This window comes from Tachysurus fulvidraco, chromosome 24, assembly GCF_022655615.1.
Source record: "Tachysurus fulvidraco isolate hzauxx_2018 chromosome 24, HZAU_PFXX_2.0, whole genome shotgun sequence".
NCBI classification, from domain to species: Eukaryota; Metazoa; Chordata; class Actinopteri; order Siluriformes; family Bagridae; genus Tachysurus; species Tachysurus fulvidraco.
The window spans coordinates 6,444,940-6,471,468 of NC_062541.1; the positions used below are offsets into that span (position 1 = coordinate 6,444,940).

A 26,529-nucleotide genomic window follows, 5' to 3' on the forward strand; every position below is an offset into this window, starting at 1 on the left:
TCATTTTAGCATGGCGTGTGCCATGAGCTTATTTTTATTACACAGTTATACATTAATGTGCCACAACAACACATTGGTCAATGGTAACAAGACTGAATATAAATATAAATTTATTTGCTACTTTACTTTAGTCAATAGTTCTGTACTAACATGTAGGGTTAAATACACAGAGTATAACTGCAGTTAAAAGTACGTAGGCCTACTGTTCAACACAGCCAACACACGATCTACATATTATACACATTATACACATTAACACTGCGAGGCTCAACACACAGGAGTAACGCAACCAGTTTGGCAATGTGACGCAGATCAGGAAGACGTGGACATTTGTTCTATGACCGAAATAAACACCACAATACATCAAGTCAAATATCTGCATAGCCATTAACTGATCAGTCTTTGTTTTTTAAACCGTTCGTTCCCCTTCTCTTCCTCAGTGAGAACTGACTCCCTGTGCAGTCTCTGTCAGTCTATAAGAAGAGTGTAGCGCTGAACACAAAGGTTTCCTTTGATGCATGATGCTTTCGCACAAATACTCAAGAGCTCGGACAAATCCGATCAGGTCCTTCGTTTAGTTTAAACCGAGTTAAGCAGCAGCAGAGGAGCAGTGGCGATAAATGTCTCTGTCTTGTCTGTGTGCTGCAGAGACAGACGTCTCGTACCCTCCTCCAATGTAGTGCTCTTCAGACCGATTGGCCTTGTAGTGTTTTCTGGTTTTCTCTCAGCACCTTCTGCTCTTTCCCCTAAACACACACACAGAGTCATATCAAGTAAATAAAACACGGAAAGTAAAGTAGCCCTAAAGACAAAGACATTTTTAAATGGGTAATTCATCTCAAATAACTGACTGATTACACAGACTGAAAATTGAGGTGAAATTTGTAAGTGCAGTGAAAAAGTCACCTTTTTAATGATTATTTGATTAATTAATCAATTTAATCATTCAGTATTGTCATGTGATATGAGGTGGTATACAGTATGAACCAATATGCACATTATTAAACAATCATTTTAATATTTTTTTATTTAATTAAGTGATTTAATTCAGTTCTTTTTGCAACAAGAAACCAACAGGAAATCCAGTGGTTACATGATCAACTAACACTATTTTATTTCTGGATACAAGCAGGTACTAATTTTAATTCTCCAACCGAAAGAACGGAACAAATAAAATCTGAATAAAAATGCACAGATCTCTGTTTATAAACTTAGCAACTCGTATTAGTTTATTTTCCTTCAGATGCTAAAGCAGTATAAATCTGCAAGTACAGTATATTATACAGAGATCAGTGGCATGGTGCTTACCTCTTTCCTGCTCGCACTCAGGTGATGAAGCACCGCTGCACTCACTGCGAGGTCCCAGAACAGGCAAGACACGGTCGAAACCCTCCAGGGAGCCCGGGCTGGGCAGCTCCATGCCTTGAGGGCATGGAGAGAATGAGGGAAGAGAGGTGGAAAAAGGACAGGAAGACGAGAGCATAGGGTACGGAGAGGAGCAGACGGGGACATATGGACGGGGAACATCCAGAGGGGCCGAGTTGGAGCTCAAGCTGCACCTCGACTGGGTTTCTGCATCTTCATCTGAAGCAGAACCATTGCAGTTTTCCTCCTCAGAGGTCTCAGATATCACTACAACACACACACACACACACTGCTTTCAGGATAATGTTTTAAATCACAGGTTATTCATAAACACACTCTGCTCTTTCACCTGCACAGATTTTAGCACACTCACTGGAAATGCCGTCAGACTCCATTTTGAAGTTGCTGATGTCATCACCGGCGCTTATGTCTTTCTCAGCACCAACTCCGCAGACGCGGGGCCCCATGGCCGCGAGACGTCTGCGAGCGTGGATCTCGTCTGAGATGGTCTCCAGGTTACGCAGAGCCGTCCTGTATTCCACTTTGGCCTGGGACAGTTTAGCCTGGCACTCGTCCACTTTTCTCTTCAGTTGCTGTGGGGAAGAAGCATGAAAACGCTGGTCAGAAATAATCCATTGTGCACACATCAACAGCAAGTCATTTTCTCTTTCTTTTTTCTTTTTTTAAATACACCCGGGCTGTGATAGCATTACATCATCCAGTCTCTCCAGGATTTTGTGATCACAAAAATGAATATAAAATCAAGCCCTCTTTGATTCACATGCATCAAACATGAGTAAAATGAGGAGTTTAAATGAAGAACCCTGTCACGTCAAGTAGTGTAACTAAAACAAAAAGCACCAAAAACTCCAGAATTGCATCACAAGTCTTAACAACCATAACAATCTCTGTAAAATACGTGAAGGACTAATCTTCCAAAGCGCAAGAATATACAGTGTCAGTGTAAACCTGACTGAGCTTTAAAAAAAACAATAACCAATTGCAAGGAAATAAACCTACCTCAAGCTGTAGATAATATTTGGACTTCAATTCAAAATATGGCCTATAAGCGAGAGAGAGAGAAAGAGAAGTCAGAGTGAGGAACTGCAGACACTACAGATGTTGCCATGGCAACAGCAAAGCTCAGCAGGAATAACACTCGAACATTCCTTGAGCTCTGAGAAAGCGAGTGAGAGGCAGCACATCTGGAGCACATCAGCCTGCACACACCAGAACAGGCACAGAAACAGAAACAAAGAGAGGCCCTGGGGTGTGATGAGGGGGAAATGCTCACTATACAACCACCGCTACGGGCACGAATGTGGGCCGCCTTTTCTTTCTGCTTTCTAATCAGAGAGCAGAATTTGGAATGTAGTTCATAAGCACCTTCCACAAATAAAGTAAAAAAAAAAAAAGACTAAAATTAAAAGTATGTATAAATAAATAGAGTAATTAATTCATTCATTACAAAAAAAAATGAGGAACATAAGAAATGAATAAGCGAAAACGCAAAACAAAATAGATAATTAAATAAATAATAGAATGTAATTATGCAGTTCTACAGCACATGATATGGAATATATGAAATAATAATAATAATAATAATAATAATAATAATAATAATAATAATAATAATAATAATAATAAACATTAATTTATAATTTTAGGATTAGAAAAATGTAAATATTTAAATGATTAATTCTAGAATTTCATAATATAATATTCATTATGAAATAATAAGAATAAGAATAAGAATAAGAATAATAAGGGAGAATAATAAGAAGAAGAATAAACACTAATTTAGAATTTTAGGATTAAAAAATGTAAATATTTAAATGACTAATTCTAGAATTTCAAAATATAATATTCATTATGTAGTTTTACATATTTAATAATAAAGCGTTACGAGTCTTAAAGCAGTAGTTTTATGTTGAAGTTTAAGTGCTAAACAGATGATTTATATCATTCCCGAACAACGTTTTTATTCTGCCACTTTTCTGAGCATTAGTTAAATGCAGCTGATTGACTAACCGTGACTTGCTGATGGTACGTTTGAGTTTCTTCTCCAGTTGTCTCATGTGGCTGATGGCCGCGTTGTATTTGGCCGCCGTCTCTCTGTGTTCCTGTTCGCTGCGTGTCCTGCTCTGCTCCGCCTCCATCACCTGCAGCCGCCGAGCACAGCACAAAACATTTATTAATAATCTTCCTCTTCCTGTATTCTGACTACACATGTTCTCTGGTGGCTCATGTTTTCCTAAACAACAATTCAGCCATTGTAAACGAATGGACTGACTGCGTCCAGCTGTTTCATGGGATTAGATGAATAGATATCTGTAATAAAACAGTTCTGAGATGAAAGATGACATAGAAGCCATAGATGTACTGTTAGTAAAAAATACAATCAAATTCCAGAAGTATTGGCACCCTTCATGAGAATAAGCAAAAAAATTATTTTATGACATAAAGATTTAGATTTTAAACTTCAAACTACTGTACTTACCCGTCCTCTATACAAGAATTCTGTCATAAATTTATCTTCAGATTATCTTCAGAATTGTATTTTTTTTTTTTTTTTTTTTTTACAATTTTGCTGCATTATTTACAAAAATGTGGCAAAAGTATTGGCAGAATATTTGCACATTAAATGCAACCCAGTTATCGTACTTAGGAAAAATGTCTTCAGAAAACTGATGCCTTTGTATAGTTAGCAGTTTATAGAGATGATGAGGTTATTGACCTGAACAAATCAAGTAATGGAAAAAAAAAAGAAAAACACATAAAAGTGATCACATAAATCATACTCAGGAGTATAAAAAAAAGAAAGGACTATAGTGATGGTGATGGCTAAGCACAGTTCGGATGGTTCCTGGAATTGTTCGGTAAGGGTGCCAAAACTTTTGGAGTCGCTTTGGTAAAACTCATTGCATAAACCATTTTTGCACCAATTTCAGTGGTATGAGTGAGATATCTAAGTGTTTTGTACAGTCTCTGTGCTGTTTCCTGTCTCACCCTCTGTGTGGCGTGGTTGAGCATCTCCTGCCAGGCCGAGTCAAACTGCCGGCTTTCCTCCTCCAGAAGTCTCTCCTCTGCCAGAGCGATGGTTTCTTTTGCTGCTCGAAGGATCTCTATGGCACGCTGGAACTCCTGTGTGGCCTTCTGAGCTTCCACCTGAGCCTAAAGGAGATTTAAAAAAAAAAACACAAGTGTTTGAGCTGGTGTTTCCACAAGCCCTTATCTCCAGCATAGCATCCAAAGGAATGCTGTTGGAATGTCCTTTATCTCTGCATCCCCCATATGTACTGCTTGTAGAATATATGTAGAATACCTGTGTTCGTGCAAAAAGTAGCCATGGTTATTTTCTTTGGTTCCCTGCTGTGAAAAGGTTCAGCTGCTTCTGCTCTTGTAAATTATTCATTCATATCTTCTGCTAAAGAATTCATAAGGATAACAGTTTTTTTTCCCCCCATAAAAAGCTCAAAGCTTGACTCTGATCCGGCGCTCGTCTCAGAGAGATCTGACACAGCGCTGTTCCTCCGAGTCATGGAACGAGAGGTCGGATTAACTTAAACCCCACATCTCATTCCTCGCCGCATCCAGAATCACAAACGCAAGTAATAAACGAGAAAGCATTCAAAAGCCCGGAGACGTTCATTAGCATTACACAAAATATTGCTGCACACTCTCGACTTTTAGAAGTGAATATCTACATCAAACACAGCCCCAGGGACGAATCGCTGACTTCACTGGTAAGTCAGAGTTTGGCTTTTTCTGTCCTGCACGTCTTCTCACAGGGTTCATGCAGTTTTTCTAAAGTGAACCTCGACCATTTGTTCAGTTCTTACATGGAAGACAATCAGACTGCTTTCAGTGTCACACAGATTAGCATCTGAGCTCAATAAAAGTCACATGCAAATCAGACAATATCTAAAGTACAGCTGGGTTCTAATATTACATCCAATTCAAGCACCAGCTCAAACGTCTCAAGTGATTTTTTAATTCTAAAGGAAGTTATGACACCACAGATTTTCCAGAGTCACCGATGCCATTGTGAAGAGCGCCAGGGAAGAAGCAACCAGTCCGGCAACAAGTCACCCACGGAAGAAATATAAGCTCTTATTCATCGACATAGAAGACTCTTTCAACAAAGTGACCCAGAGATGTGGTTGGGAACGTAACGCTGTGATGGGTTCGAGTGGGTTACACACAATGACACACACAATGCTATACAGTTGCGCTTTGTTCGCCTCAAGCGGTGACATTTTCTAATAATACTGACCTTCAATTCTGTGGAACAATACACACTACAAGATTATTTCCCGTAGCTGCAGTTTGTCAGAAATAGAAACAGAGCCCGTGGTTGCCAGGTCCTCGTGATTAAAAGTCCCAAACCATTCCCAAGCCAGGAAGTTCAAAATGTCTCCATACATCTGGGAATCTAACACTAACACTCCAAAATGTTTAGCTTTGAATCATGCTTAGTTAAGTTAACGTTATGTATTTTTGTATAAGCTTGTCTTGTATAAATGAATTCCTTTGACAACAGAAGAATGTATGAAATCATTCTCACGGCTGGATCAGGAAGCTGACGCAAGTTGTTAGGGACTTTAACAGGAAACACAGCAAGCACATCACACACAATGCTGTTGCCAAACTTATTAACAAATTCACAAACGTCCACTGAAGAAGGCCAACACAATGCTGCTGAACACAGTCCTCTATGTAAGGAAGCAATATGAAAATTAGTAATCTAGGAAAACATGTTTGTGTTTGCAATTATGATTAGTTACGATTCCTTTCTACTCATGCGCCACTTTACCTGTTACTGCACTTTTATTCTAATCACACACACCTTATCTATTTGGCCTTGATAAATAAATTTGCACTTCCATTTAAGGCATTTGGCTGGCACCCTTATTTCAGAGTGACTTACATTTATCTCATATGTAAGTATCTCATATCTATATAACTGAGCAGTTGAGGGTTAAGAGTCTTGATCAAGGGCACAGTAGTGTCAGCGTGATAGTCCTGGGATTTGACCCTGCAACCTTCTGATCAGTAACAAAAAATTCTTAACCAATGAACTACAACTTTACCTATGACCTTGTTTATGAAAACCATTTGTCCCATATCGAGTACTCAAGCTTCACAGCAAAACTGCTGATCTGGCAACCCTGGGATGAACCAGTGTCAGACTCCATTTTTGAATGACAGACATGCAGTACATGTAATACTATAACACACTACTGCTGTTACGTAACACGCAGGCTCTAGCCGTCAGACTCGAAGCTAAACACCACTCACTTCAGCTGTACCATCAACGCTGAACCACGAGAAAACATCAGCTGTCATTTACACAAGCTTAAGTAATACCCAGGGATTATCCTGGTCATTTAAAATGACCAAACCTTCTCCAGTGATTAGCCTGAAAAGACTTTTTTTTCTACACCATCAGAGTGAAATAAATGAAGTGTTTCCCCAGCGGTCTCAGTAAACACTATTAACATGAGTGAATTACGCCGAGATCGACCGGCTCTTGACATGTCTAAGGTTAAGGCTTAACAAACAGTAAAGGAACAGCCTGAGAAAGTCTCTGCTACAACTACAGAGCTGAATTCACGTCATTTGAGGGAAAAGAAACCTGGGAAAAAACATTCTTGTTGACCTCCGAGTCAAACGTTCATGTTAAAAATTTGAGCTCTCACTCAGGGGTCATAAACTTTTTTGAAGTCATACATTTTTTTTATTTATTACATTTACGCTAACATCATTTTTCAGATGCTCACAATCCAGAACGACTTCCAGCAGTGCTTAAAAGTCTCTAATCAATGATTTCATCGATTCTGGATCTCTAGGTCACAGACTAAGAATATCATCAGTCTAAAAATCTGCTGGAAGGAAACGACTTCTTTTTTTCTGGTGTGAAAGACATTTTGGTTTTATTTTGTGCTGGAATTCTGTCTAGTGTCCTACAAAGTTCAAGAAAGTGGAAAAAAGAGAGACTCGAGATGAAACAACAGTTTATAGCGGCTGTAATGTACGTGTTATCAGGACGTAACATTAAAACGCATGTAACAGTTAATCCGCTGTGTTCTGCAACGCATCACACCGCAACGTACGCCAAACTAAAGTTTTCCCACATGACCTGAATGCAGGATCTCGTCTTTCCTCCTGTCTCTGATCTCGCTGATGTCTGAGGTAAAGTCCAGTGCCTGGTCCTTCACATCCTACTGGTGAGAGTATGACCTCTTACTCCATCGTATTTATTATTCTTTTTTTTAATCTTTATTGAGTACAGTCAAAATCTGCATCTGAACAAAAACAGGAAACAGTTTACACTCAAAAATAATCCGATTTGCAAAACCACATCCTACGCACATTTCCCTGGCATGGAATCAATCCTGGATAATGAAATTATTCTTAACACACCTGTTTTTGGTTTCTCAGCATCACATAAGCAGGTAAACAGAGTCTCAAATTTCTAGTGGAAGGTCAGTCGGTATCCTCTAAAACGTTTCCCGCAGCAAAACAATCTCGTGCTTCGGATTGTGTTATTCCGTTTATTACGTAATTTATTTCTAAGAGGAAAATGGGTGTCCTCCAGAAAAAAACAGCTCATTAACCAGTCATCAGGAGCCAGTTTTCTTTTTGCTGTCGTTAAAAACAAACCCCTTCTTTAACTGTTTTATCTGTCGGAAACATCGACAACTATTATTTACAGCCTGAAGCAGTTATGGCTTTAGTGAAAAATGCTTCACACGCAAACAAACAATTACACAATTACACCAGAACATTCAATGATTCTCACACACACACACACACACACACACACACACACACACACACACACACAGATGGCGATTTAAAAATCAGCAGAATTAAATTTCATGTTTATTAGTTTTTATTGAACGGTTCCTGAAGCAAGAAACTTCAACTAGAAAAGTGAGAAGAAGAAAAACACTCATTATTGAATTATTACAGTTTTTTTGGATTGCATACACACTAAAATTAAAAGTAGTACACTATTAGCAAAACCTTACACTCATGAGGCTATAAGCACATTGTCAACCTCACACTTGTTGCAAAACTCTACACACAGTGATTTGCAAAACACTAAACACACTTAACATACATTACACACAAAAATCTATCATGAAGTCACTTCTTTGCAATACCAAAGCACTGACTGTCAAATTACTGCATCGTCCAACCAGTCGGTTCAACAGTCATCAGGTGTGCAAACACTTGTTTGCTTAATTGTAGACACACCAATCAGGTGTATAAGCATTATAAAAAGCAGCGAGTTCATTGGTCTTCAAGCACAATGTAAAGAGTCAGAGAAAGAGTAAGACGAGGAGGAGAACGAGGACAACGAGAAGGACGAGGAGGAAGGGGAGGAAGAGGAATCAACAGAGAAGGAATCAAAAGAGGAAGAGGAAGAGATGGAGGCCATGCTGGAGGTAGAGGAAGAGGAAGACAAGAAGGTGCTCAAGAGGACCGAATCTGACAAATGAGATCCGTGCAACACTGGTTGACCACGTTGTCAACCACGGCCTGACGCTGAGGGAGGCTGGACTGCGAGTACAGCCAAATCTAAGCCGATACACAGTGGCAAGTGTGATAAGAACATTTCGACTGGAAAATAGGTATTGAAAAAATATCATCATATCAAAAACATCTGCACGGTTTCAGTAACTGCTCACAGTACTGTATTCTATGCACTATCAGCACTTCTGTTACCTTTTCCTGTGAAATTACTGTACTATTGTATACTGTTTTTTTTTCCTACATAGGATTGAGGGTCAGGAACAACAAGGGGAAAGGCCTCCTATGTTCACAGAACAGCAAGAGAGGGAGATAGTAAACATGGTTTTGGCCAACAATGCTATAACACTAAATCAGCTCCAAGCTAACATTGTCAATAACCACACCAGTTTCAACGATATCCATCAGGTCTCAACATCAACACTGGCACGCATCCTACAAAATAAACATATTCAAATGAAGCAAATTTATCGAGTGCCTTTCGAGCGCAATTCCGAAAGGGTGAAACGAATGCGGCATGATTCTGCAGAGGTATGTATTCACTTTAGCAGTGTGTTCTTGCATACTGTCTTATAATCTTTTACTGTACTTTAATATGTATACTAGATCTACACTGAACTACACAATTTTGCATGACACTGTTCTTCAGAGAGTTTTACGAATGGATGGAGAGGAGATCCAGCATGAGCTCATTTACCTAGATGAGGCTGGGTTCAACCTGACGAGTACACGAAGGAGGGGAAGAAACATCATTGGCCACAGGGCTATAGTCAATATCCCAGGGCAACATGGGGGTAATATAACACTCTGTGCAGACATGACACAGAATGGGGTCCTCCAGCACCATGCCCATATGGGCCCTTACAACACAGCACTCATACTTACATTCTTGGACCAACTGCAAAAAATAACAGCAGAAAATCAAATCGATCATATGCAATACATTGTTGTCTGGGACAATGTGTCTTTCCACCGCTCTGCTCTGGTTCAGAACTGGTTTCAGCAACATCCATATTTCACCGTCCTATCTCTTCCACCATACTCTCCATTCCTCAACCCTATAGAAGAGTTTTTCTCGGCATGGCAGTGGAAGGTATATGATCTCCGTCTCCAGGCTGAGGTACCCCTCATCCAAGCCATGGAGGAGGCCTGTGACCAGATGGTGGTAGCAGCAATGCAAGGATGGATTCGTCATTCACGACGTTTCTTTCTAAGGTGTCTTGCTAACGACAACATTGCCTGCGATGTTGATGAAATTCTCTGGCCAGATCCAGCTAGGCAAAGAGACAATGTCTAGTTTTTTTTTTTTGTTTGTTTTTTTGCAGTAAACTTACAGTACAATTCGTAAAGTGACATTTTGTTACAGTATTATGAATCTCCATGTCAACATTTTGGGCATGTTGACAAATAAATGAGTTTCTTCAGACTGTAACATTGGTCATTGAAGTAGAAAAAAGTGCTAAAAGTGTTTTAGGTTTATCACAGCAGAGTGTAACTCGTGCAAACAGAGTATAGTGATGTGAAACGTGTGTGTTTCATATGGTAACAAAGTGTGGTTTTTAAACAGAAGTGTATAGTTTTTACAAGAGTGTTTAATTATGCAAGGGATCTGTAGTGTTTTGCTAATTGTGTGGGCCCTGTTTTGAAAATCATGCTTAAGCAATCCAAAAAAACTGTAAGATTGCAAAATATGTCACGTTGGTGTTCTGCATCTCAATGCAGTAACTATTGCATGCTATTTGTCCTAATCCCAGAATGTGAAGCAGTAATGAAACTAAAATTCAAACCTTTGTATATTATTTATATTTCTTTCTTATGTTTATGTATGTACACACTATGTTTAGTGGAGCTCCTGGAACCACAACTAATTCCTCAGTGTGTGTGTGTGTGTGTGTGTGTGTGTGTGTGTGTGTGTGTGTGTGTGTGTGTGTGTGTGTGTGTGTGTGTGTGTGTGTGTGTGTGTGTGTGAGCACACTTAAATAGCACGAATAAAGCTGATTTTGATTCTGATATCAGTTTTTTAGTAAAATATGACACTGGGCAGAGCATGTGAGATTTGATCTGTTTTGTAGGCTCACTAACGATGAGGCTCTTCTAATGACTAGAAACTGGTCTTCTGTTAGAAAACATGCTTTTGGAATAAAAAGCATGTTGTTGTCCACAGCAAATCATCCGATTCGCAAATTTTCAGATGCCTTTCTGATGCAACCCTCCCATTTTATTCAGTCTTGGGACTGGCATTGAGAGTTAACCCCTGAGTGACAGGATAGGACCTCGCCAAAGAATTGAACCCAGGCAATAACCTCTTGCGAGAGCGTGGGATCCTGCTGCAGGACCACCAGGGATGATTTTGTAACAAAAATAATAATTAAAAAAAATACGGGTTCTGCACTAAGACATTAAATTAATCAATATGCTGCAATTTCTAAGTAAAAGACCTCCCAGGCACTTCCTAGCATTTGACCTACTTCTTAGTCCCTGCCCCACTTCAGTATTGCTCCCAGTCTGACTTATACAAGTTCATTCACCTCGTATGTAAAGAGGAAATGACTCGTCAGCTTTGTGCCACATAAGCAGTCGCTATCCAAACTGAGCAGTGATTGTGGAATCTCTTCATCTCTGACAGGACATCCGCTTGCAGTCATTGAGAACTTACAGTGTGTGTCCTGTTATTTCTGACTCTCCTTTCCGATGGCAAACTGTGCAGGCTTCAGTTTCATCCATAACTGAGATGCCAATCTGAAACCCATAGTCGCGTGTATAAGGAAACAACCAGAGTAGGTCACCTGCATAGTCTGAGAGGTTATGAGCAAGGTGAGAAACACCACTTACCCACGCTACCTCACTGCATCATGAAAATAAACCTCCAGATTCTGAGAAAACCCACACTTACCACCACATTCAACTGACGTGTTCAGGAAGCAGCATCATTTCTAAAAAGTAGTAGACGTCAACTTTCATATTCTCCTCATTAAGGCAAAGCCCTGACTGTCCGGAAAGAAAAATGATGTCATTTTAAATGCTTAGATACCATATTAATATTATGCAATAAAGGTTTCATTTTCAGTACATTATTACTATTAATATACATACAGTATAATTGAAATATATGTGTGTTTGTGCATGTGCGTGTGTGTGTTTGTGTGTGTGTGTGCGTGTGTGTGTGTGTGTGTGTGTGTGTTTCTGTGTGTGTGCCTTTGTCTTCCTCCTGCCTGTGTGTTTGTGTGTGTGTGTGTGTGTGTGTGTGTGTGTGTGTGTGTGTGTGTGTGTGTGTGTGTGTGTGTGTGTTTCTGTGTGTGTGTGCCTTTGTCTTCCTCCTGCCTGTGTGTGTGTGTGTGTGTGTGTGTGTGTGTGTGTGTGTGTGTGTGTGTGTGTGTGTGTGTGTGTGTGTGTGCCTTTGTCTTCCTCTTGCTTGCGTGTCTGTGTGTGCATCTGGCCAGCAGCAGGATACAGGCCAGGCCTCAGTGATGAAGGCCAAACTGTGCTGTGTTTTATACATAAATCAGTCTTCTTTAGGAAATATGTCACACTTTTAAATTCTATTCAGCAACAAGAACACCAAATAAATAACCTGTGTGTTATTTAATACTGGCCTGATACACACCCTCTCAGTTACATCTCTTATACATGGCACAAGATCCTGAACGGATATGGCATCGCTGGGTGCAGAGGAAAGCCAGTTAGTACTGTGGATCACTCTTTGTGTGTGTGTGTGTGTTTGTGTGTGTGTGTGTGTGTGTGTGTGTGTGTGTGTGTGTGTGTGTGTGTGTGTGTGTGTGTGAGTGTGTGTGTGAGTGTGTGTGTGTGTGTATATATATACAAATCACTCTTTCCATTAGTCTCATACTGCTAGTTTGCTTGTCAGGCCACATAGATACTTGTGATGAATCTAAATGCAACTGGAAGACTTCTCGGAGGTGACTAAGCACTTAAACCACAATCCATTCAGTGGAAATTTAAAAAAAATCTCCTACATTCGTCTATTTCTCATCACAATTTCCCAGAGTATGTACGCACATTTCATTTTAATCGTGTGTAATTAATCTAATTATTGTACACTGTGGGTATAAAATATCTCACTGGAGCTTATTCAATTGCGATTGAAGGTGCAGATCTTTCTTAGTCCACTGACACTGACACTGACACTGACACTGACACTGATGCTGACACTGACACTGAAAGGGGTTTAAAAACACTGTTCACTTTATTAAACACTTTCCTTTTCGGTGCACTCCACTTTTCTAGCCAGGGAAAATCTCTTATTAACTCCTAGAGCAAGAAAACGAGGCTGCTGATGGAAGGAGTGTTTATAGCTGCTGTAACATTAGTCATAACTGTGACCTAATTGTAACGGCTAAAGAGTATGAGGTGTCATTCAGTAACACACTTAAAAATTGAAATCATCTGAAAATTACTGTGCTATAAGAGGAATAAAACATTTTTGGATTTTTGTGATAGAGGAGGACTTAACATTCAACTAATCCATTATGGATCGTTTTCCTATAACAGAACAGCCTGTTGTCATTTTATTCTTCCCATACGTTCCAGCTTTTTTTCAAGTTCATCTGATTCTCAGTGCATCTACAGTATGATCCGTATGATAAAGTCCTACTGAAGGCTTTCACTGAGCACAAGGAATTTTCCCCTTCAGCCACAGAGAAAAAAACAACAACAAACAGCACGGCCACAGGCATGTAATCCTATTCATGATCTATATATGAATCTGTCCAAAGAACATTTAGACCATGTCAGACTGTGGTGGAACTGAACGGTGGACTGTGATTGGCTGAACAGGGGGAGGTGTCATTCAAGCCCTTGCCTATGAGTGACAGCTGCTGGTGTCCTGGCACTGCTGAGTAAGTGTGAACTCCACACAGTGAGACAGACAGGTGTTTAAAGGACACACACACACACACACACACACACACACACACACACACACACACACACACACACACACAAACACAGACTATGTGGCTTTCTCACCTTTGAGGTCGGTCATTGAGGTACATGCAGGCCTTGTGTTATGTTATTAAAGGTTTATGTGTGCAAGCAGATTCACTAATAGGGTTTATGATGTTTTGTGTTTTTGCTTGTTCCACTCGGGGTAGGTTTAACTTGGTGTACATGCAAATGAATTCATTTTACAATTAAATTACTACTAACAAAGGGCAGGCATTAAATTTATAAAAGCTCAGTTAAAAACCAAACAATACTAAACTAAATTAGAACAATAATCGAACGACAAATTGAAATGATTCTTTAGGAAACAAACAAAGTGATGCTAATAATAAGACAGTAAAATTGCTTTCATACTGCACATTTACTGCAAACGTAATTAAACGTAAATAAAAACGTAAAAAACGTAAACGTAAAACCTCGGAACCCAGGAGCGTTTTGGAAAAGATCTTCATTCACAAACGATTTACACTCAGGTTTCTACTCATTTCTACACTGCGTTCTGATGCCGCCTTCTGTTGCGGTTTTGCTCTCCTGAGAGTCCCCTTGTGACTGTTAGGGGGAAAAAATAGTTTCTTCATTCGACTTGATCGAAAAATAATGAGAAACTGTTTACAATAGTACATATGAGCAAAGAAACATGAATCAGCTCGGTCTCTGTAGCAGATCCTCTGATGTCACACGCATTTATGTTAACTGTTTAACTGATCTGAAGACAGATCATCTGACCAGAGACAAGATTTTACTTTAATACCTCTTTATCTCTGAGCTGCTTAGCAAACTTACATCTTTAATATTTAAAGAAAAATGGACACAGAAGTAAACGTTGTTCTCCCCGAGTCAGATTCAGATATTTCATCTGTTCGATAAAATTTGATTATAGTTTCATGTAGACGATACTTTACACCTTTATACTCAACTATATATAAAATAACAAGTTTTTTTGCTTGTTTTGATCTACAAGGATAATGTAGATGTAGAAATGCTACAATTATAGACATTATGACTTATGATTATGGCAGCGAGTGCTGGTCAGTTGTAAAGCATACTAATTTACAGATTACAACACCTAACTACAAATGCGTGTGTGTGTTTGTGGTTGACAGGTCCTGATGTAGCTGAATAACAACCAGTCGGTCAGCAGTTTGTCGGCAAAACACCCCTTCGGCCGTCATCAGCGTGACACAGACGCCTCTATGATTTCTAGACGCTCTCAGCTTTTTCACAGAGAAACTGACAACACACACACAGGACAACTAAAGACACAAGCAGGCATGAGAGACAATGGTTTTAAAAGTATTCTTTTCCTATTTTAAGCTCAAATCTATCTATAGCAGCTGTAGCACATGATTATTTCAAATACGAACATCGACACATTTCACTGCACTGAAAAAAAGAACTGAAAACAGAAGACTCGAACTAAGAAAGGAAGATTATTCAAAGGAGATGCTATTGTTGGGTTTTAACTATAAACATTTTAGAAGGTGACAGACATCAGAGCAAGTCTTGCAAAGTAAAAGTATAGAGTTTGATCTAACTTTCCAACAAAAAATTCGGAAAAAAGGACAAAAAAGGTTAATTACACTGAAACATCACTGAAAATACTTAAAGTCTAATATTTAGACAGATTTACTTACAGTCTAATATTTTTTTAAATACCATTTGAACTGAAGCATTCACAAATTTCTTTTTGGCCCACATATTAGAGTCGGCACAGGTTTTATGCCGGATGCCCTTCCTAACGCAACCCTCAAATTCTTTTTGAGAACCTGGGCCGTGGCAAAAAGAGACCGGGATTCTGCCGCTTGACCACCTGGGGGCCTTTCAAATTCTATTTATATATTATAAATTATATAATTATTATATCATATAATTTATGGAGTTTTTGGAGCAAAAGGTATTGAGAGCATTAGGACAGTGAGAGCATTAGGACAGTGAGAGCATTAGGACAGTGAGGACAGTGAGAGCATTAGGACAGTGAGGACAGTGAGAGCATTAGGACAGTGAGGACAGTGAGAGCATTAGGACAGTGAGAGCATTAGGACAGTGAGGACAGTGAGAGCATTAGGACACTGAGGACAGTGAGAGCATTAGGACAGTGAGGACAGTGAGAGCATTAGGACAGTGAGGACAGTGAGAGCATTAGGACAGTGAGAGCATTAGGACAGTGAGGACAGTGAGAGCATTAGGACAGTGAGAGCATTAGGACAGTGAGAGCATTAGGACACTGAGGACAGTGAGAGCATTAGGACATTCTTGTCTGGTAATAGAGATGAATAAATAAAAGTATTTCTTAAATGTTTTTGTTCTCGTAAACAAAAAGATTATGTAAAGTGTCTTTTTTTGCTAATTGGGTTTTGCAGGCAGACTTTACATCGTGTGTGAGTGTGAGAAAGAGAGAGAGTTTGATGTGGTCTGACATCTGAGAATCCTCTTTATCAGCCCCCCATGCATGCAGTGTCTGACTGTGGAAGATTATAGCACTTTACCTCTGCCTTAACCCACAGACATGCAGCAGCATGACTTACACCGTACTCCTGTGCTCATGTGCTATCTGGTGTACGTTACTGAGGTTAACAAGCTTTACCACCAGTACTATTCAGTTCTCACATAGCTTGAGCGTTTCCGACAACAAACGAAAGCATACGCAGTGTGAGAGACTGCAGTGCTCTGGAACAGGCAAGATGAAATTTTATTACATATTCAAAGATGAGAGGAATAGGATAATAAATGAGCTTTTGAAGACTAATTACTAATTTGTAATCTCAAGATGGAAGTCTTTGCTATTTAGGGCCCGAAACCCGCAATCAGAAGCAATCCTGCGACGCTGCATGACAGCCGTGCTAATTAACACCAGCATCTTTCTAAATATAGCAATGAACACATACAGATGCACACTCTCACTTTCTCACTTTCTCTCTCTCTCTCACACACACACACACACACACACACACACACACACACACACACAGTCTTCTTATCCTTGTGATGTCCTTCCATTGATAGAACCATTAATTCTAAGCCTATTCCTTGAATCCAAACCTAGTTTTAAATTCTGCAGAAAGAAGAAAGCTTTATATCTATGACATTGACATCATTTCCTGTCCAGTGTCACCAAAATGAGGATGAGGTTCCCTTCTGAGTCTGGTTCCTCTCAAGGTTTATTCCTCATATCATCAGGGAGTTTTTTCCCACCACCGTCACCTCCAGCTTGCCCAATAGGGATAAATATTAGAGATAAATACTAACTAAATGTTAAGCTTTCCGATTTTTATTCTGTATCTATACTTAAGTAAAGCTGGTTTGAGACAATATCAGTTGTTAAAAGTGCTATGATAATAATTGAATTAAATTGAATTATATAACCCTTGGGGTTTTTTAACCAATGCTAAATGCAGATGTACATACAGTATGCACAGGAACACTAGGACTGATACTGATTCTTTTGAATCAGATGACTCTGATTAGGCCACAGCAAAGTTACTGTGCTGCAGAGAATCGCTCTAATCCTTTGAAGCCTGCAGAACTGCTCTTCATATTTTCAATTTGAAATGCTGTAAATCTCCTTATATTCGCTCACTAACAAGAATATATATATTTTTTACTGCCACTCTGTCCTCCAGGCTTCCGAGTTTGATCCTACATTTACTGTCTGTGTGGACTTTCACATGCTCTCTTCATGTTCTTCTAATGCTAACTCCATCCCTTCTCACAAAAACATGTCAGCTGGTGGACTGTCTATGCTAATTTACACTCATGTGTGAATATGTGTGTGAGTGAGTGTGTGTGTGTGTGTGTGTGTGTGTGTGTGTGTGTGTGTGTGTGTGTGTGTGTGTGTGTGTGTGTGTGTGTGTGTGGTGCATCCAGGATGTATTCCTGCCTCTCACACATTGCTCCAGCTTCCACAACAGTTTGATCAAAATCAGCCTATTTCTGTTTGCTAACAAATGAATCCTGCATTAATCTGCACACAGCAGTTTTTTCCCTCCTGAGGGGCCGAGAGCAGACTGCAGATGCTATGTTAAGCGAAGGAGGAAAAAAAGAGCTCAGGGAAGACATGATACGAGATAGGGAGGGTGTCTGAGGAAGCAAAGTGAAAGTAGAACAAAGCTTTTGCTAAAAGTGTCCTCTCAAAGGACAACTTTATAAATATGGATGCACTGAATCAAAATGCTTTCTTTTTCTAACAGCAGAACAATATCACATCGCTGTACATCTGAATAAATATCTTCGGAAACCTTCAGTTAGCTGAGTTGTAAAACATCACAGATGTCACGATGGCATGCTTTAAGACAAGTTGTGACCTGTGTCTACTTATCAACATTCCCCTTGTTTACTGTGACATGCTCTATCAGTCTAGTCCAATCCAGCGGCGATCCAGCGGTTCAGACCAGCACACAAATGCAAATCCTCAAGATCAGAGCTTTCATTATAAAATAAGATTACATTTATATAGATTTCCACGTATTTAAATACTGAACTACAGACTCGAAATGTGCCTCATGATGAGTAATATTTAGTCAGGAAGTAAACCAGCTGAGAAACATGACAAAAATAACACATTTTAATATAGTACAACTGAGGACATTTAAATATAGGAAGTGCTTAAGATTTAAGGTTGAAGAATGTTCACTAAACAAGTTCGCTCCAGTTATCGCTTACATTATAGCAGCTATAAACATTCTGTATAAATAAAAAAACAAAAAAAACAAATGCAAATTGTTATCCAATGCATCATCCTTCACCCTTTTCCTGTAGCAGGAAGGTTACAGGTTTACGCCTTTAACTAACTGTTAAATAAACGTCATCGCATCCAAGATTAAAATATGCTTTTGTTTGTGCCAGCAATAATGTTTTTGCTACAGATACAATTATAGCTATAAAACAGACATATTATATCGACAGACCACCTAGTTCATGACTTTCTGGTTTAAGCCTCACATGCTACGGAAGTCTGGTTCATGAGAGTGAGATGGACCAAAATGTTGTGAAGTTGCTGCATGCACATCTGTTATTAACATTTTGTACAGTGGTCTTCCTGGAACGTTGTGTAAAAAACACTGGTCTGTGAGAATGTGTCAGATGGCCTCTTTCTATCTATCTATCTCTATGTGCATATATACACACACACATTTATTTACAGCATTTGGCAGACGCCCTTATACAAAGCGATTTTTATCTCATTTATTATTCAACTGAGCATTATACAATTAAGGGCCTTGCTCAGGGGCCTAGCAGTGGCAGATTGACAGAGGATTTGAACTCATAAACTTCCGACTGGTAATCCGATGCTTTAACCACTGGGCTACCGCTTAACTTTATTTATGTAGATATGTATATAGATAGATAGATAGATAGATAGATAGATAGATAGATAGATAGATAGATAGATAGATAGATAGATAGATAGATAGATAGATAGATAGATAGATAGATAGATAGATAGATAGATAGATAGATAGATAGATAGATAGATAGCCACTTAATACCGGCTATTACTTAAGAGTGAGACTCCTACTTACAGAAAAAGCTCAATTGTCTTTATTTTCCATAATATCGGTCGTCAACACTCTGGTAATTATGTAATGTTTGTTCTTACCCTTCTAACAAACAGCACAGGTAGAAAATAACAAAGCTTTTGAAGAGTCTGTACTTTGACATTACTTCAACAAAATCTCTATTGTCTACATTGTAAAACAACTATACATATCTTTATAATCATATATATGTGAAGGCATAGGTGGCTTTTTTGACTGTGTATGGTGTATATTAATCATCACGGTGTGTATGATGACAGCTAGTTATTAGCATTCAGCTAGTGTGTATGTGTAGAGTAATTATCGTGCTAGCTAATTGAGAATAAAGCTGTTGCAAGTCAGACTTAGCTAATGTTTTCCCATGGTTCCTTGGTGATAGGAGCTCTAATTGACTATCAGTGTGGTAGGTAAGGCTGACATTTTTGTTATTTCTGACTAATATTTTGGCTTTCATTCTTCATATACCTGCGAGGGTTGGGAAACTTGGTACTTTTCCCACCTTTGCTCAACATGCTAAAACAGTTCCTTTGTTGTGTTTAGTGCTGTGACAGAGTATAAGGTTTGTTTGTTTGCAGACAGGAGAAGGACACGTTTCAGGAAATGCCTTTACCTGTCGAGTCACTCTCCTCGCCTCCCAGTACGGTTTGGACTCCTCCACGGCTTTGCCGATCTTCTTGACTTGCTCATCTAGCTTAACAGTGGCCTCAACCAGGATGGCACGAAACTTCTGCCTGGAGTCCTGACATGCACAAAAAAAACAATTAGATTAACATTCAGTGATTTGGATATGCTTAAAGTCATTATCTGATGTTTTTTGACAGAGAACTTGCAGTCAGGGGCTTCAGAATACTCATGAACCACATAAAACTTTTTAGGTTAAACTTCACTAAAAAGGTTCAGTATAAAGGGTTAATTCTGTGAAATACATGTATGTGATCTGGGAAATGTTTCTTACAGTTTACACAAACTAAGAGCTCCTTCCTTTATTAATGCACTAAATTACAGGAGTAGACCAACCTAGGAGTAGATCATGAAGACATTTTTAGGGGATTATACCACTTACAAAACAATTTTAAAAACATGTGGGGGAAATACATGGTAGATAAACTTTGTTTTTCCCCTAGCTAAGAACCCAAACTTAAAAGTGAAAGTCACCAAACTTTATCTCTTATAAAAACTTCCATTAATTGTAATTTGAGGTAATGCTAACTTTAGCATGAGGCTAGCAGCAATTTTAGGTACCTACAAGCAGCATAACATTCTAAACTTAGGCCATGTATAGCTTAATATAAAACAGTAAACTTCATCTTAATCTAACGTTAAAATGAAAGATAACGTTAGCTTAAGTTTATATGAAGAAAAAAAGAGGAAAAACTTTAACTCAAGCTAAATCGATTTAAATTTCTTGAAACCCAAGAGTCTTCTCCTTGCTATTTCTTGGGCTTCAGGAAAAACTGGAGGCTAAGCATGAAGTTGCCACTGTTTAATGTAACAGAATGTAAAGTGTTTTTTAAAAGATCTGTGAAATATTTGTGAAAGATTGCATTGCATGATAAAGCTTCAGTACTAACAGTTTTCATGATCTATTTACATCATTGCTACTTTAAGGCTAATCTAACATCTTAGTTTAACTATAAATTATGCCAGCGGTCTCCAATCTTCTCAGCAAAGGGCCGGTGTGGGTGCAGGTTTTCATTCCACCCAAGCAGAAGCCACACCTGATTCCACCTGTTTAATCAGCTGTTCTTGGCTTTTAGTAGACTCTGGTGTGGCTTCTGCTTAGTTGGAATGAAAACCTGCACCCACACCGGCCCTTTCCGGATAAGATTGGAGAACCCTGAGTTATGCAAAACCTCATATCATATATTTTCATCTGCCATCTGATTTTACCTCATCGCCTTCTACATGATGCAGAAGGCAGTTAAACTGAACTTAGAGCCTGTGTGTAAATCCCAGAAACAGCACTCCCCTGTATGCCTCATTTATCCCATGAATGCCTCTGTGTGATAAACTTGGTGCTGTTACGCCTATTATCTACTTGCAGCAATTCCAAGAAATTCCAAGAAACAATTTACTAGTCTGGCTTTGTGCTTTCCTGAAATCAAGCTAGTTCAATAATCTAAATTCAGCACTAATACACAAGTCATTAACTTTCTATAAATAAATTAAATCTATAAGTAAATTGTATAAATTCCACCTATGTCAGTTTTTACTTTTTTGCTCTTAGCTTCAATTCTTTCCAGGGTTTTGCAGACTGGCCAAAAATGACTTTAGGCACTCCTACATCCTCTCACATGCTGTCTCTGGGGTCAGAGTTATAGAGGTGTCCTCCGATTTCACTCATCCTGGCTCTCACTGACGATTAATGAGCAGCTGTTGTTGCGTAATTCTGTTCTCAAGTCCATAACTAATGAACAGAAGCAGGTTTTTTTCTGAAGGCCGTTCAGAAAAGATGCTTAAAAATTTTAAAAGGGCTTCTCTGTGTGGACTAAACTTTTAATTGACAACAGAAACATAGCCAGACTGAATCTCCTGGTAAGTACGTAGGAAATAAACAACTTTTTCTACACAAACTCTATTGATTTATCTTTTAGTCCCTAATAAAAACACACAATCTCTGCTACAGGCAGTCTTTATTCATTTATCAATAAAGCACTTGCACGCTAATCATTTCTCTATACAAACATTTAGAAATGTAACTCAAATGATCTTTTCTAAAACTAATTTCCTGCTTTTCTAAGGAACTCCCTGCTTCCTGAACTGACAGCACATAGCACAGGATTTCCAAAACACACAGATTAATGATTTCCTCTGCCAGATTCAGACAAACCCAGAGAACTGCAGTCATGCATGAGAAACCGAGGACACTTTCAACAAAGGTCTTCCCTTTTGTCATTCTCGCAATAACCATTCAAGAAAAAAAACAAAAAACAATGACACAATGACTAAAGAAAGCCAGGCCTACCTCCAACTCCGTCTCCCATCGGTTAATGTTGTCTGTAGATTGATTCAGTTTCTCTAGCTCTCCCTGTTGACATAAAAACAAATAAGGAATGAGAATTAAGGAGTGAAAGAAAAGTAAGTTGAATAACATCTGGAAACTATTTGAAATGAATCCAGAGGAGCCAGGAATCTAAAGTTCAGTTCAGCCAGGCCCATCTGACTTCAGCTACATACCACTTAACATACTTTAGGAACTGTCTATTTACATGGTTACACGGAAAGGACGATTTTTTTAAATAGTATTTATTTAACAGAGCCTTTATAAATGTCCCAGCTTGGACAGACGTGCTGGGAGTTGACAAAACACGAGTAAAGCAAATCCATCTTTGCCAGCTGGTAAGTTATGTCCCAGTTTTATTATTATTTGAGTAAATTAAGCAATAAAGGCTGAGTCTAGTTTAGCCTGCTGGTGAATCATGTTCTCTAGTTTTCTCTCACTTCCCAAATACGTATTAGTGGGTGAACTGGCTACACTAATTTGCTCCTAGGTATGACTAAGTGTGCATCTCAATCAGCTCCCTAGTTCAGTAGTCATAGTGCCGATCTGGGAGTCGGCCATTTTAAAGACCGTCTCTCAGTCCAAAAAACCTTTCCAGTGCACTGGAACGTTTGCTCCTTAAAAAATCCCATAATGCATCACAAAAACCATGAAGCATCGATGCTCACAGTTTTCCCTTACTGTAAATGACATCATATTTTCTGAAGTCTCTCAGCTCGAAAAATTGGTGGACAATCTCTCAGTCAAGTACGTCTACAAATGTAAGTATATTGTTATCTTCGTTGTAGCTCTGAAATGATTGCTTATATTAGTGATTTTTTTTAACTTCGGTGTTTTATATACTGTTAGTTTGAGTCTAATGATTTTTAATGATTTCTTTTACTTTTAGGGCAAGGTGGCTTAGTGGTTAGCACGTTCGCCTCACACCTCCAGGGTTGGGGGTTCGATTCCCGCCTTCGCCTTGTGTGTGTGTGGAGTTTGCATGTTCTCCCCGAGCCTCGGGGGTTTCCTCCGGGTAATCTATTTTCCTCCCCCAGTCCAAAGACATGCATGGTAGGTTGATTAGCATCTCTGGAAAATTGTCTGTAATGTGTGAGCGAATGAGAGTGTGTGTGTGTGTGTGTTTGTGTGTGTGTGTGTGACCTGCGATGGGTTGGCATTCCGTCCAGGGTGTATCCTGCCTTGATGCCCGATGACGCCTGAGATAGGCACAGGCTCCCCGTGACCCGAGAAGTTCAGATAAGCGGTAGAAAATGAATGAATGAATGCTACTTTCAACGATATGTAAGGAACAATGTATTTTCCGTACTGGACATTAGGCGAAATTTTAAAAATTCCTGTTTGTTGGGGACATTTTACAATGCCCAAACACAGACATGTCACTGGAAGCTGAAATCCAGGGTCCTTACCAGTGCCCAACTCCTGTAGATGGTATACTGATTCACTACCTATGGATCTGACTGAGACTGTTTGTGTGTGGGGGGTTGCCTTGTGGTTTACTGGTGTTTAATCTCACTGTTCCCAGTATTCCCAGTACAGGCTCCTTAATTCAGAAATCTGCTAGCAGAATCTTCAGCCCAGCACTTAATAGCTGCCAACAACGGTCTACCAGTTTGACCAGCTCAACCTGTGTTTTGGGAACCGGTATCCACTCAGATTGTGCGGTGGGATTTTTCCGCAGGTCTGTCAGTGTATATTTAACATACTCTGAGTGTGTCTGAGTCTCACGGCAGCTATTGAAAGCCACGGGTCTATTCTTAAGTCATTTGGGGGTTTCCTAGTGAGGAAAACATGTGATACACAAGTGCAGTCTGTTATGTGAGTTAAATCAGTCCACGACACATACTCCTTGTCTCCTTCCTTGTGTGTACAGTGAGTAAACCTGCACAGATGACAATTAAGCTGCTTATCATTAACGAGGATTCAGGATGATGATGATGAAGGCTTGTGTTGGTTTATTGATTATTTGAGCTCGATTGTTCTATTGTTATACGTCCAGATTAATGGTATCACAAACTTTCCCATTTAATGTCTGCATCTTTAGACGTTTATGATTTGTCACAGTAAGGTGATATAATACATATAAAACTTGAGCTCTGCTACATATGATATATGATCATATAGGGTTGAGGTGTGACTGTGTTTATTAAACAATATTATGTTATGCCTTTTTTATGCTTTACATTATTATTTTATGCTTTTTCAAATCCCCATGCTTTCTAATATTAATTATATTATTATAACATTATTATAACATTATTATAACATTATTGTACCTGAATTCTCGGATCAACTTCTTCATCCTCTGGATATTCAGGCTCGTCGTCGGATTTATTTCCTTTCTCTGTGTTATCCATGTCCACACACACACACACACACACGCACACACGCACGCACGCGCGCGCACGCACACACACACCACAGCCCGGTATGTAACGGTTTCGTTATTTACGAAAAACGCGACCCTTCAGTTTTCTTCTCCTCTTCACTCAGCTGCTCTGCTTTAATCCCGTCCTGAACTCCTCACATCCCGCACTGCTGATCACAAACCCGCAACTTTTATCACCGGCTACACGACGCATTTTCACCCAACAGGCTGCTGAAAGAAATGAGCTCTTGTGTCACTCATATGCGCTCTATAAGAGGGAGAGGGAGGAGAGGAGCCTGAAAAAGTGCAGAACGTGTCTCTACCGCCCCCTGCTGACCAACACACGCCCCAACACAAAACACACAAACACACACAGTGTGGGGGGGGCGAGAGAGAGAGAGAGAGACAGAGACAGAGAGAGAGAGGGAGAGAGAGAGACAAAGAGAGAGAGAGAGACAGAGAGAGAGAGAGAGAGAGAGAGAGAGAGAGAGAGAGAGAGAGAGAGAGAGAGAGAGAGAGAGAGAGGAACACATTGGAGCCTAGAGAATGTGCAGAAAAGGTATAATCCGCTTCCTGCTGAACAAAACACAAGCACACACACACACACAACACACACAAAAGCAAACACACACACACACACACACACACACACACACACACACACACACACACACACACACACACACACACACACTTGTGGCCTTCTCGGGGAAGTGACAGCATCCACAATACGAATAATTTATGAGTTTGTAGTGTAACTGTTTTTTACATTATTATTTTATGCTTTTTCAAATCCCCATGCTTTCTAATATTAATTATATCATTATAACATTATTATATATGTTATATATTATCTATATATGTAACTGTAATTCCATCTTGTGCTTTACTTTGTGGGTTCTCACTGCTTGCAAAGCAACAAATGCACTAACTAGGGCAAGCTAAGAACAAAATGACCCACTTAATACAAGCTAGAGTTATTATTTATCTCAGCAGCCCAGATATAAGACCTAAAAGTAGTGAAAATGCTGAGTCACTGATCACAGCTGTCTGTCCAGCCAGGTAAAGATTAAAGTCAACAGTCAGTCTCTCTGTCTCTCTCTCTGTCTCTCTCTCTGTCTCTATCTATCTATCTATCTATCTATCTATCTATCTATCTATCTATCTATCTATCTATCTATCTATCTATCTATCTATCTATCTCTGTCTCTCTCTCTTACACTGCCTCTCTCTCTCTCTCTGTCTCTCTCTATCTATTTATCTATCTCTGTCTCTCTTTCTTACACTGTCTCTCTCTCTCTCTCTCATCACTGTCTCTCTCTCTCTCTCTCTCTCTCTCTCTCACACACACACACACACACACACACACACACACACACACACACACACACACACACACACACACACACACACACACACACACACACACACACACACACACAGAGCTACCTAGAGTCTGTTTCTGTCTTTACAATCCTGTGCTCATGGTGGTGAGAACTATGACACTTCACCAACAATCAGTAAGCTTACAGTTCAGTGTGAAGTTTATTAGAAAAAGACTAGAGCCCCCTTGTGGTTGGTTCTGCGTTATAAAGCTATTATGTATTATAATTACAAGTCCAGTCCAACTAAGTCATGTTCTCTTTACTTAATCACAGCTGAAATATTGTTTGCAGAATTAAAAGAGTTTAATATTAAAGACATGAAGTAGACTCTGAAGTTGCAGTCATTTCTGAACCACCTTAGACTGTGACAGG

The 26,529-nt window shown here is 39.4% G+C and overlaps 2 protein-coding genes across 3 annotated transcripts; one reads left to right on the forward strand and one right to left on the reverse strand.

Moving 5' to 3' along the window:
• Positions 1 to 25,183, reverse strand: sh3bp5a (SH3-domain binding protein 5a (BTK-associated)). The gene is made up of 9 exons (XM_027175940.2): positions 24,681 to 25,183; positions 22,369 to 22,431; positions 20,014 to 20,142; positions 4,375 to 4,539; positions 3,397 to 3,527; positions 2,386 to 2,428; positions 1,739 to 1,958; positions 1,309 to 1,632; positions 1 to 746 (listed from the first exon to the last, which is right to left on the reverse strand). The coding sequence occupies exons 1-9, from the start codon at positions 24,759 to 24,761 to the stop codon at positions 580 to 582; spliced, it is 1,323 nt and encodes a 440-aa protein (XP_027031741.1). The 5' UTR covers positions 24,762 to 25,183; the 3' UTR covers positions 1 to 579.
• Positions 8,807 to 10,950, forward strand: LOC125140161. 2 transcript variants are annotated; one of them, XM_047808089.1, is made up of 3 exons: positions 8,807 to 9,008; positions 9,156 to 9,438; positions 9,557 to 10,950. In XM_047808089.1, the coding sequence occupies exons 2-3, from the start codon at positions 9,193 to 9,195 to the stop codon at positions 10,202 to 10,204; spliced, it is 894 nt and encodes a 297-aa protein (XP_047664045.1). In that variant the 5' UTR covers positions 8,807 to 9,008; positions 9,156 to 9,192; the 3' UTR covers positions 10,205 to 10,950. The 2 variants fall into 2 exon arrangements, with proteins under 2 accessions (XP_047664045.1, XP_047664044.1); XM_047808088.1 differs by having other exon boundaries at positions 8,807 to 9,438.
• Positions 25,184 to 26,529: the final 1,346 nt, after the last annotated feature.